Raw genomic sequence first — 14,854 nt, forward strand, 5'->3', positions numbered from 1 at the left:
CACTATAAGTTGGGTCTATGTTACAGATATAGCTTAGCTTTATCCAATAGTTTTACGACTATAAACTTACGGCAAAAATCTCCTGTCCTCCAGGTTATATCTTTGACCCCTTCGTGCTTGCATGCATCAGCATAAACGGCGACACTGTGGCACAAAACGCCGCTGTCTTCTCCATTGGTCTGGCACAGGTTGGAAACACAGTCATTAACATAAGATTCGGGGTTGACCTTGGAGTGACACTTTGCAAATGGACCGGTTGGGTCACTAATGATGCCACAATTGATAGTTTGTAAAAATATTTTCTTCTTTTCCTCTTGGCATGATGGGCAAGGGTTGTCACTGCCGCCACATCCATCGCATGTGTGTTCTGGTTCTCCGAGCGCTTTCCATTTGTTTCCAAAGGCATTGATTTCCTCTGAGGTGGTGCCGGCATCATCTCCAGCATATCTGTTGTAGCTACCACATAGTCCGCACGTACCATCCATGTAGTTATTAGGCACAGTAACAGAAAGACGGGACTGGAGGTCGTATTTGACAGTAAGTTCAAAATCAGTCTTGATGATAACACCTAGACCGAAAATCTCTGCTCTTATCTTCCCGGACAGCAGTGTAACGGGGAGCTTGGAGGTCACCCCATCGACCTAGGAAGAATCCAAAAATACATAAATTCATTCAGAAAAGTCACCATCAACCCATTTATATGTCCAAATTACCCATAAGTATTTCCACTCTCATCCTTGCACTCAACCTAAGCTCCAGAACCGAAGTTACTTTTCTGCTGGTGGCTACTGGAACCAGTCAATTACTGCCCGACCCCCTTAAAAAGTATTCTTGAGCTCATCTGAGCTGAGTTAAGCTCTACCCCTGTGCCGGGTTTTACGGCTCTGCATCCTACTGGGCAGATCAGCATGGGAAGGTCTGTGCAGATGCCGAACAAGCAGGGAATGTTGTCAGATTTGAGCTCAGAGACTCACAGAACGATGAATGCAGCTCTGGACTGTGATACATGATGTACCCTCAAACTTTCATAAACATGTTTTCTCTTTTTATATGAAAGTATTTTGGCAGCTTTAAGAAAATCTAGAAAAATAATCAGTTTCTGTGAGGAGTCAACAATGGGGTGTTCCTCGATTTAGTCAGAAAGGGGGGGTGTCCTACACTTTAGGATCTTGCATTACATTGAACTGTATAATACCTAATTTCTCCTGTGGAGGCACTGCAGGAGAATTCATCACTTGCAGGTTTCCTTAATGATTGCAGTTGATCACTAGAGATCCTGGCTGTTGGAGATCCACTAAATAGCTAATGATCAGGCGACTTTCACAATGGAAAGTTATTAGAGTACAGCATCCCATAAAGATTCTAAAACAAGTAGAACAAGGACATGGCATTCTTCTTGTTACCTGAATGATGCCTTTTTCCTTCTGGTTCAGGGTCAGGCTCTTTTGATATGCTTCGATAGTGATGCCTGTGATTTGTCCGGGACTGGAATCTTCCTTCTCGTGTTTTATGGTCACCTGGAACGTTTTCAGATTACCTCTCACCATGTTTTCTCCACAGCTCTGAGCCAACACGTAGGAGCAACGTCCACCAAAGTCATAAGATTTATTGTTGAAAGTCCTGTAATGTGAAAACCCTGTGGCTGTGCAAGTGACCGAACCTCTCGGGAAGCAGCCGAGAACTCCATCCTGTATCTTGCATTCGTCATTGGGGGAGCAGTGTGATGGGGTGCAGGTCATGATCCCACCTTCAGCACAGGAACATTTTTGGGAACATGAATCCCCAACAAAAACGCTCTCACCAACAGAATAGTAGACTCCATTGTGATTGCATCCACACTCGGAGATAGGGACGCACTGTCCGCCACTGAGAAGGAATCCGTTATTGCATGCGCAACCCTCCGTGCAATTCCCATCACAACCTTCTGGGCTGGAGAGACCATTACAGGTGGCAGGACAGGAGTCAGCGCAGACCTCATAACTGCTGTGAGCGGGGCAAGAGAATGCTGCAAGACAAGGCAAAGCATCATGGCACTGCGTATCCATCCAAATCTATGTATTTCTATCTATTATCTATATATTATCGATCTATTATCTATATATTATCTATCTATCCAGCATTATTTCTACTCTTGTTCAGTTTCAAGACTGACTGTATAATGACTCCGCACCTGACCTCGATTACATGCACATGATGTAGGGTGAGCCCATATGTAGCATTAACCATAAAAATATCAAGAGAACAAAAATAAAATATCGTTGGAAAAAACAAAAATCACTTACAACAGAAGTTTTGACTCCGCCATGGATGTACGTTCCCTCCTGCTTCTTGGCACGCCATAACATAGGAGGTCATCACGGAACAGAAGACAGTCTGACGCTTCTGCAGAACGCAGTAATCATATACACAGCTCTCGAAGAAAGGCTGGGGATCCACCAGAGAGTGACAATCCCGGAATGGCCCATTAGGACTCACTAGGAGGCCACATTCACTGCCTCCATCTTTCTGCCTCTTCTCTATGGATGACAATTCAGGACAGACGGCACCTCCATCATCTCTACATCTATGTACGTCCTTAACCTTCCAGCTCTTACCAAATGTAGTGGGGTCGACTGGCCTTGTTCCATCTTTGGGTGTTAAGTCATCACCGGGAAGTCCATTAAAATTTCCACAAAGGCCACACAAAGCATTGGCATAAGTGCCGGGGACGGCAACCCTGACAATACTATTATAATCAAAGGTGACCTTAATACCAGAGCCAAAAATGAAGACGGCCGCACTAGGGTTGCGATAGATGGAAAGTTGGCCATTGGGGAATCTAAACGGCAAATTTATAAGTGTCTTGTTAATCTGCAAAAGGAAAAAAAAAGTGAAGAAAAAAAGGAATCAGGATCGTAACACAAATCTTTAAATTAAAATTTGAATATTTAGTGATTTGGGTCCAATTTTCATGGTTCATCAGTGGAAGTTCTAAGAATTTGTATTCACAAATATTTGGTTTAAAAATATATTTTTTAAAACAATAATAGACTGAAAAGTTAAGTTATTCTAAATCTCATTAATTTCAAATTGTTTTTCAAGATGGCAGTTCTTTAGGTGGGATCACTTTTTGATTATTTTGGTGGTCCTTGACCTTTTATTTTTCTTGAAGATATGTTTGAATACATTTCTCATGTTATGTGCTCATGCTTACCATAACTTTATTTGGATGCTGTCTACTGGCTTCAATCTCCAGGCCGTAGGCTTTGATGTGAATCCCTGTTGTGTAGGAGACTCTTACATTTCCTCGATTTTGATTTCTAACCCAGATCTCGAAATCTGTTAGTCCACGAGTCTTGTCACACAATGCGGTGAGTTGGTACACACAAGTACCTTGGAAGTCAAACTTTCTTCCATCGAAGGAAATGTAATGTGGGTCGCCAGAGGCCGTACACACACCATAGGATCGGGGATAGCAATTCAGGATTCCGTTTTTCACGGCACATTCTTCTTGGGGCCCACATGGACTGTTTTTGCATTCAACTTTTAGGGTTTTCTCATTGCACACGCACCTTTGTTGGCATGTGTTATCGTTCCAGAAAGCCTCGTTGGCGGCATACGTGAATCCATTATGTGAACATCCACAATTTGATTTGGGTATACATTTCCCCTCACTTAAAACAAATCCTGGGTTACATTGGCAGGTCTCTACACATGGCTGTAAGCAGTCAGATAGACCTTCTTTATCTTCACAGGTGGCTGGGCAGCCCTTCCCGCATAGCTGGTAGGAACTGTCGCTTGGACACTGCAAGGCTGAAAGAATAATGAAAACATTCCAATTTACAAAAATACATCTTTCAGTTTTGGAAATTAACCTTATGTCTATGCGTTCTGCACTTACGACATCCAGCAACCTGTCGCCAATCCTTAATAGCCACTTCTGCACGTTGGCAAGTTTCAGCATAAGCTTGGACGGCATCACAGAGAATCTTTTTGAAGCCACCATTGACGCATACATCAAAGACACAGTTTTCAAGGTACATCTTGGGGTCAACAACAGTGTGGCAGTCACTGAAAGGACCATCATCTTTACTGATGAGTCCACAGTAGTCAACGGATGAGTACTTCGCAGCAGAGTTTGGAGGACAACTCAAACAAGGACCACGGCAGTCATTCCAGCAAACTGTGTTGTCTTCCACCTACAGGTATGAAGAATGAAGAAGAACAGACCTTTACCCAATACGTAGATGTAATAGCTCACTAACAAGTTATTATAATCAGTGGTTTATGCGTTACTTTGCCATAAAAGATGATGTGCATATACAAGAGAAGGGCTTGTCTTCTAGTGCTAACACCAAGAGCCCAGTTCTGGATTATATGACATCAAGCTCTAAAAATGAGGAGGTTCTTCATGGGAGAGGCAATTTTTCTTCAAGCAGAGCTCTAGTTGGACAAAGGGTTATTAACGAGCCATTTAAAGAACAGTTCTAGATTATAGGGTATCAAGCCCTAATAATGTGGAGGTTCTTCAGGGGAGGAGCAATTTTACTACAAGCAGAGCTCTAATTGGACAAAGGGTTATAAACGAGCCATTTAAACAACAGGTCTAGATTATAGGGTATCGAGTCCTAATAATGTGGAGGTTCTTTGTGGGTGGAGCAATTTTGCTACAAGCAGAGCTCTAATTGGACAGGGGGTTGTTAACAAGCCATTTAAAGAACAGTTCTAGATTATAGGGTATCAAACAATAAGTTTTTTTCTTGTATGCTGCGTACTTATCAATCACCAAAAGATAATCTGGAGGTTCATGGGAGGGGCAATCTTTATACAAGAAGAGCTATTTTATGTCATTAATAAGACAAGACTAAGAGCTATGTGGAGGAACAGTTCTAGATTATAGGGGAAAAAACTATAATTTTTTTTCTGTTTGTTGGGTGCTTAGTAACCACCAAAGAATAATCTGAAGGTTCTTCATGGGAGAGGCTCCCTTGCTACAGGGGAGCTCTTATTGGTAATAAGTTATTATAATCAGTGATTTATGCAGTAGGTAAACATAAATGATGAAATACATAAATGAGGGAAGGCTTTGTCCTCTAATGATGATTCCAAGACCGAGAACCATCAAGATTTATTTCTTTCCTGTATATTGAATGCTTAGCAATCAGCAAAGATAATCTGGAGGTTCTTCATGGGAGGAGCATCCAGAGTTGCCAACTGTAATTTATTTTTCCTGGAAAACTTCTTAAAAAAATTACAGATAACTAACTTTTTTTATGGACACATTAGATGATCATAATATATCTGGTACACAATGGTGCTATATAAATAAATAATAGTAATAATCTTTAAGATTATAAGTGATAAATGTCTAAAGACCATAAATCCTATATATAGACATTAGCTGCGAATAGTAATAGGGTGATAAATACAGGTATAAAAATCTGTATAAGTCCTTCCAGCTTAAAAAGAAAATCACATCAAATTTTTTTGACGCTCAGGGGAAAAAGGTGCCCAGTTTTTGCAGACTGGAAACACATTTCTGCTACAAAGCGGGCTCTTATTGGTCAAGACTCAGAGGTATCCTACCTATCTCTAAATGTTAAGTAAAAAACTCAGTTGAGTCCAGTTTATTTTACGTTTCGTCTTGGTGTTGAGGCAAAATGTCAGAAAAACAATTGAAAGACAAAAAGAAGCAGAGTTGAAGGCAAAAGACTAAATATTTGCAATAATCAATAACGTCAAGAATAAAAAGGTCCTTGGTCTCTTATAGCTTTGCACCAGTTGGGGAGCCCCAGATTGGAAACTAAGTGTGATGGAAAACCACAAAAACAGATCACATCAAGAAAATCACATAAAAATCTACTTACCGTCCAGCTGGCACCAAAAGCAATGGCATTCGGAGCCAACGTTTTCTCGGGTGTTTGGAAGTCATCAGTTGGATCCTGGTTATAGTTCCCACACATACCGCACATTTTCCCAGCGTAACGTCTAGTAAGTTCCATCAGCAGATAATGGTTCCAGTCATATAACAGCTGCATATCGTTCCCCAGCTGCACCACCACCGTGTTACCACTCTGGAAAAGCACCAACGTCCCATTCAACAGTACAATGGGGAGTTGTCTAAGAGCATTATCCACCTGGGAAAATTAGATAAAATGTTTGGAAAGTTGGATAATGTTCTGATATGTTTTACCTGTCACGCTGCAGCTATGCAGGTAGATGCACGCTCCACTAGATGGCAGTAGAGTGGAGGGAAGACTGCAACACTTGCCAGAGCAGATCTGCAACACTGTAGCGAGGACACCACCAGGTGGCAACAGGGTAGTCAAAGAAGCTGTGTCAAAACCAGGAGAGTAAAGTAGTACAAAGGGTAATATCAACTCAGAGTCAGAGACGCGCCAGAGGGTCAATACCAGATGGAAGCAGAAGTACCAGGAGCAAAAGACAGAGTCAGGTCAGAGACAAAGCCGAGTCAAGTACCAGAGAGTCCAAACATGAAGGGAAAACACCCAGTCGGAATGGGGGAAGGGGAATGAACAGACACCGGAACAGTCAGGAATCGCAGCAGGACGAATCAGGATATAACCAGAGTCACGCCGTAGGCAGAAGCTATAACTGACACTGTCTGCAGGATGCAAAGGAGATAAGTAGCAACCCTGAGACCAGACTGAGGCTGAGAAAAGTTAACCCCTTGACATGATCAGAGCGGGAAAAGGGAAGACAAGACTCAAAACCCGGTCTGGATCATGACAACCTTGTTTCTCTTTCAGCATCTCTGGCAGATTCGGATATTGAGTTATGGGAATCAATGGGGTTGGGATCATGACAGATGCATGGACAAGGGCATAGCAAAAAGATGGAAATGTTCTATGTGCCGGGGATTGTTGCCATCTTGGCAGCCACTATACTCCAAATTAGGTAGAGGAAAGTTTTAGGCTGCTCATAAAAGAGACATCCTGATGGACCCAATTTGTTCTTGGGCTCTCTACATACTTGAGGCATTGATGCCATGGAATAACATTTACACAAGAAACCACTTTCGGAGCGAGCAATACAAAGGGTTGAATAATATTCACCACTCACCCTTACGCGACCAAATTCTCCTTTCCTTATTGTAATGGTGTGAGGATCAGAAATCATGGTGACCTGGCCGACGTAGGAAACTCGCACATTGCCTCGATTATCGTTCTTTATTCGAACAGTAAACTTCGGAAGGTCTCCGACATCTCCGCACACCATTGCAAAGTTGTACATGCATGTGCCCATGAAATCAAAGTATTTTTTGTCCCAAGTACGGAAATGTGGATCTCCTGAAGCCCAGCACAAGTCCACTTGTGGTTTGACACATTTTGGTTTTCTGTTCTCCATGATGCAAACTTGGCGTGGAAGACACAAGGTATTTCGACAGGATGGTCCCGATTCTAGGTGAACAAATAAAGTAAAATGTTGTAAATCTCGTGACTTTGAAAAGTAAAAGCTCTAAAAAGAAATAAATATTTTTACCTTTTACACATGTTCCAGAAGAGCCATAACTAAAGGTTGACCCAATGCCAACACTTTGTAGACCAAACGCTTTGCTGGGATGTTCGACTCTGTGAGATGTCAGACTGTTTCCAAAGTTGTGTTCAAGCCAACTGAAGTCCGTTCCAGGGATTTCTGCCCATTTTAGATTCTGGATGGTCCTTCCATCAAATCTAATATCTGCGATTGAGGATCTCTCTGCTATGATGATGGCATAGTTATCAATGCCACGTTGGCCGTACAAGTAGTAAGAGCTGCAATAACTGTCACGGTCCATGATATTCATCATAAATGGGTCATACTCGAACCTCTTGCCTCTTCCACCAGTGTTGAAGAAGGTGACTTGTACAGGATTACTTGCTTCAATTTTCAACGGCGTCTTTGATATTTCTATTTCCAAAACTTGGCCGGCCACCATGTTTTCTTTTTTTTCGCTTGCATCAAGAAAGTAGTTGACTTCAGTTTTTCCGGCTGCAACTACATAAACCAAGTCTGTGTTCTGCTGAAAAGAGAGTGGGACGACAAAAAATTGCTTTCTCCAGCTTGAGACTGGTTGAAGTTGCTCGTAGACGTGATTACACTTGGTATTCTTTTGGGCACATGTGTGTCCAGACAACACAGCCACAGGTTTTGTAGAAATCAACTGAGAACCTGTCAGATCATCAGAACTCAACACTTGGACTCCATGTAATGCTTCAAGATTAATGGTGAAGATGCTGTTAGCTGCATGCCTTTGACCATTGACTTGGACCGAACCTTTGGTGTGAATTTCAATGGAGGCGTCTTCCTTTCCTGCCATAACTGCAAAAACCTTCGAAGTTCCCGAAGCCCCAGTTTTTGGTGTTACTAAGTAATATTCCGTTCCCAGTGAGGACAGTGGGTACACAACTGAAGTCTCTGCACTTTGGTACCTGGAGTTCAGTGAAAGGATGCTGATGGGTGCGTCAGAGGTCACATAGATCACGTTCTTGAAATTCACATTCCCCCTAATCTCCACGGACTCGGGCAGAGTCACGGAGACTGTTGTTTTACTTCCAACACTAATGGTTTTCATGTAAGATCCCCCTAGGTCTTGAATCGTAACGTTGGTCTTGTCCTTGGTGCCACTTATCCTGAGATCTTTGTTTTGGTTACTTACGTTTGGGGGTCCATTCTGCATAAAAGTTGTGATAAACTCATCTCCGAGCAGAAACGCCCTTCCGAAATCTGGAAAGCAAAAATGTAAAAAATAAAACTTTATTTGGTCATGTAAAGTGCGACGTTTCGCAACACACTTTGGATTTCAAGTGGATGTCAACACATTTAGCTTAGCCGGGAAGTGAAGTGAGCATAGCCGGCAATGGTCAACAAATTTAGCCAACCTCAGGCCGGAAAAATGGAGTAAATTAAAACAGAATTGGACTAAAGTTCCTACCAAGTCCATTTCAGGCAGACAGCAACTAAAAGAAGTGGCAAGGGTGCCTCTTAAAGCCTTATTGTTATCATCTTCCTAGATGGATATGACTTTTTGCAGTTTGCTGTTTATTAAATTATTGACACTTTCCTTTTGTGTACAGATTGTTTCCTAGGAGACTGACCACCACTGCTGCCTAGCAGCAGTGGCCAAAAGTGCCAACTGCTTACAAGCTCTTATCTACTAAGATTGTAAGCGCTGTTTTGAAGCTGACCAGGATCGCTGCTAATCCCGGCCAGCTTCAAGGTAGTGTTTACAAGATGTAAAGAAAAGAAAAAGAAATGTTAATATCTCAAAAAAGGCTTAAAATTTTCATTAACAGTAAATTGGAAAAATGATTCATTCATTCAACACTCATCTAAGAAGATGGGAATAACCCTTTAATGAATCGGGCGCATCTTACGCTACCAAAACTTTCAGACCCAGGTGCAAAATTGCAGTTTTTATTAATTGTGGCAATAAAGCTACATGTCCATAGAAAGAAGGGAGGCACGGACAGAAAGGAAAAAGATGAAACCATTTACAGTAATATATATATGTATATATATATATATATATATTTATAAATATTTCCAAACAATGGCCTGTAATTCCTCCTTTCGCCACATGGTGTGCTCTAAGGAAGAATCTAGCCATGAGTTATGGACATACAATCCTCCACAGTGCCATCTAGTGTCAGGCACAGTTATTACATTACAATAGATTAGAAGATATATAGCCAAGAAATTATAGGATATTAGTAAAATATTTTCTTCCAATCATTTTGGTTACTAAGTTATTTTAATGTTAATATATTAATTGTTATTCTAGATCTTACCACAAAATAATGCACCCCACAAGCAAAAGTGAACAATCCAGAGGGCCCCCATATCTAAAAAAGAAAAGGAGAGAAAGAAATATTAATGTACATTAAAAGGCAAACCAGAAATAAGTAACACACCTGTCTTGTAACCCTAGTGTCAGCGCCATTATCCTGTACCCCGAGTGTCAGCGTCATTATCCTGTACCCCGAGTGTCAGTGTCATTATCCTGTACCCCGAGTGTCAGTGTCATTATCCTGTGCCCCGAGTGTCAGTGCCATTATCCTGTACCCCAAGAGTCAGTGTCATTATCCTGTACCCCCAGTGTCAGCGTCATTATCCTGTACCCCGAGTGTCAGTGTCATTATCCTGTACCCCGAGTGTCAGTGTCATTATCCTGTGCCCCGAGTGTCAGTGTCATTATCCTGTACCCCGAGTGTCGGCGTCATTATCCTGCACCCCTAGTGTCAGCGCCATTATCCTGTACCCCGAGTGTCAGCGCCATTATCCTGTACCCCGAGTGTCAGCGCCATTATCCTGTACCCCTAGTGTCAGTGCCATTATCCTGCACCCCTAGTGTCAGCGCCATTATCCTGTACCCCGAGTGTCAGCGTCATTATCCTGTACCCCGAGTGTCAGTGTCATTATCCTGTACCCCGAGTGTCAGTGCCATTATCCTGTACCCCCCGAGTGTCAGCGTCATTATCCTGTACCCCGAGTGTGAGCATCATTATCCTGTACCCCGAGTGTCAGTGCCATTATCCTGTACCCCGAGGGTCAGTGTCATTATCCTGTACCCCCAGTGTCAGTGTCATTATCCTGTACCCCGAGTGTCAGTGTCATTATCCTGTACCCCGAGTGTCAGTGTCATTATCCTGCACCCCGAGTGTCAGTGCCATTATCCTGTACCCCGAGTGTCAGTGTCATTATCCTGTACCCCAAGTGTCAGTGTCATTATCCTGTACCCCGAGTGTGAGCATCATTATCCTGTACCCCGAGTGTCAGTGTCATTATCCTGTACCCCGAGGGTCAGTGTCATTATCCTGTACCCCCAGTGTCAGTGTCATTATCCTGTACCCCGAGTGTCAGTGTCATTATCCTGTACCCCGAGTGTCAGTGTCATTATCCTGCACCCCGAGTGTCAGTGCCATTATCCTGTACCCCGAGTGTCAGCGTCATTATCCCGTACCCCAAGTGTCAGTGTCACTATCCTGTACCCCAAGTGTCAGTGTCATTATCCTGCACCCCAAGTGTCAGTGTCATTATCCTGTACCCCCAGTGTCAGTGTCATTATCCTGTACCCCGAGTGTCAGTGTCATTATCCTGTACCCCGAGTGTCAGTGTCATTATCCTGTGCCCCGAGTGTCAGTGTCATTATCCTGTACCCTGAGTGTCAGTGTCATTATCCTGTACCCCCAGTGTCAGTGTCATTATCCTGTACCCCAAGTGTCAGCGCCATTATCCTGTACCCCGAGTGTCAGCGCCATTATCCTGTACCCCGAGTGTCAGCGTCATTATCCTGTACCCCAAGTGTCAGCGCCATTATCCTGTACCCCGAGTGTCAGCGCCATTATCCTGTACCCCGAGTGTCAGCGTCATTATCCTGTACCCCTAGTGTCAGCGCCATTATCCTGTACCCCGAGTGTCAGCGCCATTATCCTGTACCCTGAGTGTCAGCATCATTATCCTGTACCCCGAGTGTCAGCGTCATTATTCTGTACCCCGAGTATCAGTGTCATTATCCTGCACCCCTAGTGTCAGCGCCATTATCCTGTACCCCGAGTGTCAGCATCATTATTCTGTACCCCGAGTATCAGTGTCATTATCCTGTACCCCAAGTGTCAGTGTCATTATCCTGTACCCCAAGTGTCAGTGCCATTATCCCGTACCCCGAGTGTCAGCGTCATTATCCTGTACTCCGAGTGTCAGTGCCATTATCCTGTACTCCGAGTGTCAGCGTCATTATCCTGTACTCCGAGTGTCAGTGCCATTATCCTGTACCCCAAGTGTCAGTGTCATTATCCTGTACCCCAAGTGTCAGTGCCATTATCCCGTACCCCGAGTGTCAGCGTCATTATCCTGTACCCCGAGTGTCAGTGTCATTATCCTGTACCCCGAGTGTCAGCATCATTATCCCGTACCCCGAGTGTCAGTGCCATTATCCCGTACCCCGAGTGCCAACGTCATCATCCTGTACCCCAGTGTCATTATCCTGTATCCCCAGTGTCAGTGTCATTATCCTGTACCCCAAGTGTCATTGCCATTATCCTGTACCCAGAGTGTGAGCGTCATTATCTTGTACCCCGAGTGTCAGCGTCATTATCCCGTACCCGGAGTGTCACTCTCATCATCCTGTACCCCTAGTGTCAGCGCCATTATCCTGTACCCCATGTGTCAGCGACATTATCCTGTACCCCCAGTGTCAGCATCATTATCCTGTACCCCGAATGTCAGCGTCATTATCCTGTACCCCGAGTGTCAGTGTCATTATCCTGTACCCCGAGTGTGAGTGTCATTATCCTGTACCCCGAGTGTCAGTGTCATTATCCTGTACCCCGAGTGTGAGTGTCATTATCCTGTACCCCGAGTGTCAGTGTCATTATCCAGTACCCCGAGTGTCAGTGTCATAATCCAGTACCCCGAGTGTCAGCGTCATTATCCCGTACCCCGAGTGTCAGTGCCAATATCCCGTACCCCGAGTGTCAGTGCCATTATCCTGTACCCCGAGTGTCAGTGTCATTATCCCGTACCCGAGTGTCAGTGCCAGTATCCTGTACCCCGAGTGTCAGTGCCATTATCCTGTATCCCGAGTGTCAGTGTCATTATCCTGTACCCCGAGTGTCAGCGTCATTATCCTGTACCCCGAGTGTCAGCGTCATTATCCTGTACCCCGAGTGTCAGTGTCATTATCCTGTACCCTGAGTGTCAGTGCCATTATCCTGTACCCCGAGTGTCAGTGTCATTATCCTGTACCCCGAGTGTCAGTGTCATTATCCTGTACCCCAAGTGTCAGTGTCATTATCCTGTACCCCAGTATCAGTGTCACTATCCTGTACCCCGAGTGTCAGTGTAATTATCCTGTACCCCGAGTGTCAGTGTAATTATCCTGTACCCCGAGTGTCAGTGTCATTATCCAGTACCCCGAGTGTCAGGGCCATTATCCTGTACCCCGAGTGTCAGCGTCATCATCCTGTACCCCGAGTGTCAGCGTCATTATCCTGTACCCCGAGTGTCAGCGTCATTATCCTGTACCCCAAGTGCCAGTGTCATTATCCTGTACCCAGAGTGTCAGTTATTATCCTGTACCCCAAGTGTCAGTGTCCTTATCCTGTACCCCCAGTGTTAGTGTCCTTATCCTGTACCCCGAGTGTCAGCGTCATTATCCTGTACCCCGAGTGTCATTGACATTATCCTGTACCCCTAGTGTCAGCGCCATTATCCTGTACCCCATGTGTCAGCGACATTATCCTGTACCCCCAGTGTCAGCATCATTATCCTGTACCCCGAATGTCAGCGTCATTATCCTGTACCCCGAGTGTCAGTGTCATTATCCTGTACCCCGAGTGTGAGTGTCATTATCCTGTACCCCGAGTGTCAGTGTCATTATCCTGTACCCCGAGTGTGAGTGTCATTATCCTGTACCCCGAGTGTCAGTGTCATTATCCAGTACCCCGAGTGTCAGTGTCATAATCCAGTACCCCGAGTGTCAGCGTCATTATCCCGTACCCCGAGTGTCAGTGCCAATATCCCGTACCCCGAGTGTCAGTGCCATTATCCTGTACCCCGAGTGTCAGTGTCATTATCCCGTACCCGAGTGTCAGTGCCAGTATCCTGTACCCCGAGTGTCAGTGCCATTATCCTGTATCCCGAGTGTCAGTGTCATTATCCTGTACCCCGAGTGTCAGCGTCATTATCCTGTACCCCGAGTGTCAGCGTCATTATCCTGTACCCCGAGGTGTCAGTGTCATTATCCTGTACCCTGAGTGTCAGTGCCATTATCCTGTACCCCGAGTGTCAGTGTCATTATCCTGTACCCCGAGTGTCAGTGTCATTATCCTGTACCCCAAGTGTCAGTGTCATTATCCTGTACCCCAGTATCAGTGTCACTATCCTGTACCCCGAGTGTCAGTGTAATTATCCTGTACCCCGAGTGTCAGTGTAATTATCCTGTACCCCGAGTGTCAGTGTCATTATCCAGTACCCCGAGTGTCAGGGCCATTATCCTGTACCCCGAGTGTCAGCGTCATTATCCTGTACCCCGAGTGTCAGCGTCATTATCCTGTACCCCGAGTGTCAGCGTCATTATCCTGTACCCCAAGTGCCAGTGTCATTATCCTGTACCCAGAGTGTCAGTTATTATCCTGTACCCCAAGTGTCAGTGTCCTTATCCTGTACCCCCAGTGTTAGTGTCCTTATCCTGTACCCCGAGTGTCAGCGTCATTATCCTGTACCCCGAGTGTCATTGACATTATCCTGTACCTCGAGTGTCAGTGTCATTATCCTGTACCCCCAGTGTCAGCGTCATTATCCTGTACCCCGAGTGTCAGTGTCATTATCCTGTACCCCGAGTGTCAGTGTCATTATCCTGTACCCCAAGTGTCAGTGTCATTATCCTGTACCCCGAGTGTCAGAGTCATTATCCTGTACCCCGAGTGTCAGTGTAATTATCCTGTACCCCGAGTGTCAGTGTAATTATCCTGTACCCCGAGTGTCAGTGTCATTATCCAGTACCCTGAGTGTCAGGGCCATTATCCTGTACCCCGAGTGTCAGCGTCATCATCCTGTACCCCGAGTGTCAGCGTCATTATCCTGTACCCCGAGTGTCAGCGTCATTATCCTGTACCCCAAGTGCCAGTGTCATTATCCTGTACCCCGAGTGTCAGTTATTATCCTGTACCCCAAGTGTCAGTGTCCTTATCCTGTACCCCCAGTGTTAGTGTCCTTATCCTGTACCCCGAGTGTCAGCGTCATTATCCTGTACCCCGAGTGTCAGTGACATTATCCTGTACCCCGAGTGTCAGTGTCATTATCCTGTACCCCCAGTGTCAGCGTCATTATCCTGTACCCCGAGTGTCAGTGTCATTATCCTGTACCCCGAGTG

General features: G+C 44.8%; 1 protein-coding gene across 1 annotated transcript in view; it reads right to left on the reverse strand.

The window, feature by feature from the left end:
* Positions 1-20: 20 nt before the first annotated feature.
* Positions 21-14,854, reverse strand: part of LOC143767808 (IgGFc-binding protein-like) — a 39,737-nt gene continuing 24,903 nt past the window's right edge. The window contains exons 2-9 of the mRNA XM_077256329.1: positions 7,483-8,706; positions 7,063-7,400; positions 5,847-6,116; positions 3,881-4,178; positions 3,194-3,792; positions 2,283-2,850; positions 1,404-2,005; positions 21-641 (exon numbers count right to left, since the gene is read on the reverse strand). Of these exons, the coding sequence (XP_077112444.1) occupies positions 21-641; positions 1,404-2,005; positions 2,283-2,850; positions 3,194-3,792; positions 3,881-4,178; positions 5,847-6,116; positions 7,063-7,400; positions 7,483-8,706 (4,520 nt within the window). The remainder of the gene's footprint in view (positions 642-1,403; positions 2,006-2,282; positions 2,851-3,193; positions 3,793-3,880; positions 4,179-5,846; positions 6,117-7,062; positions 7,401-7,482; positions 8,707-14,854) is intronic.

The sequence above is a fragment of the Ranitomeya variabilis genome, chromosome 4 (assembly GCF_051348905.1).
Source record: "Ranitomeya variabilis isolate aRanVar5 chromosome 4, aRanVar5.hap1, whole genome shotgun sequence".
Classification (NCBI taxonomy): Eukaryota; Metazoa; Chordata; class Amphibia; order Anura; family Dendrobatidae; genus Ranitomeya; species Ranitomeya variabilis.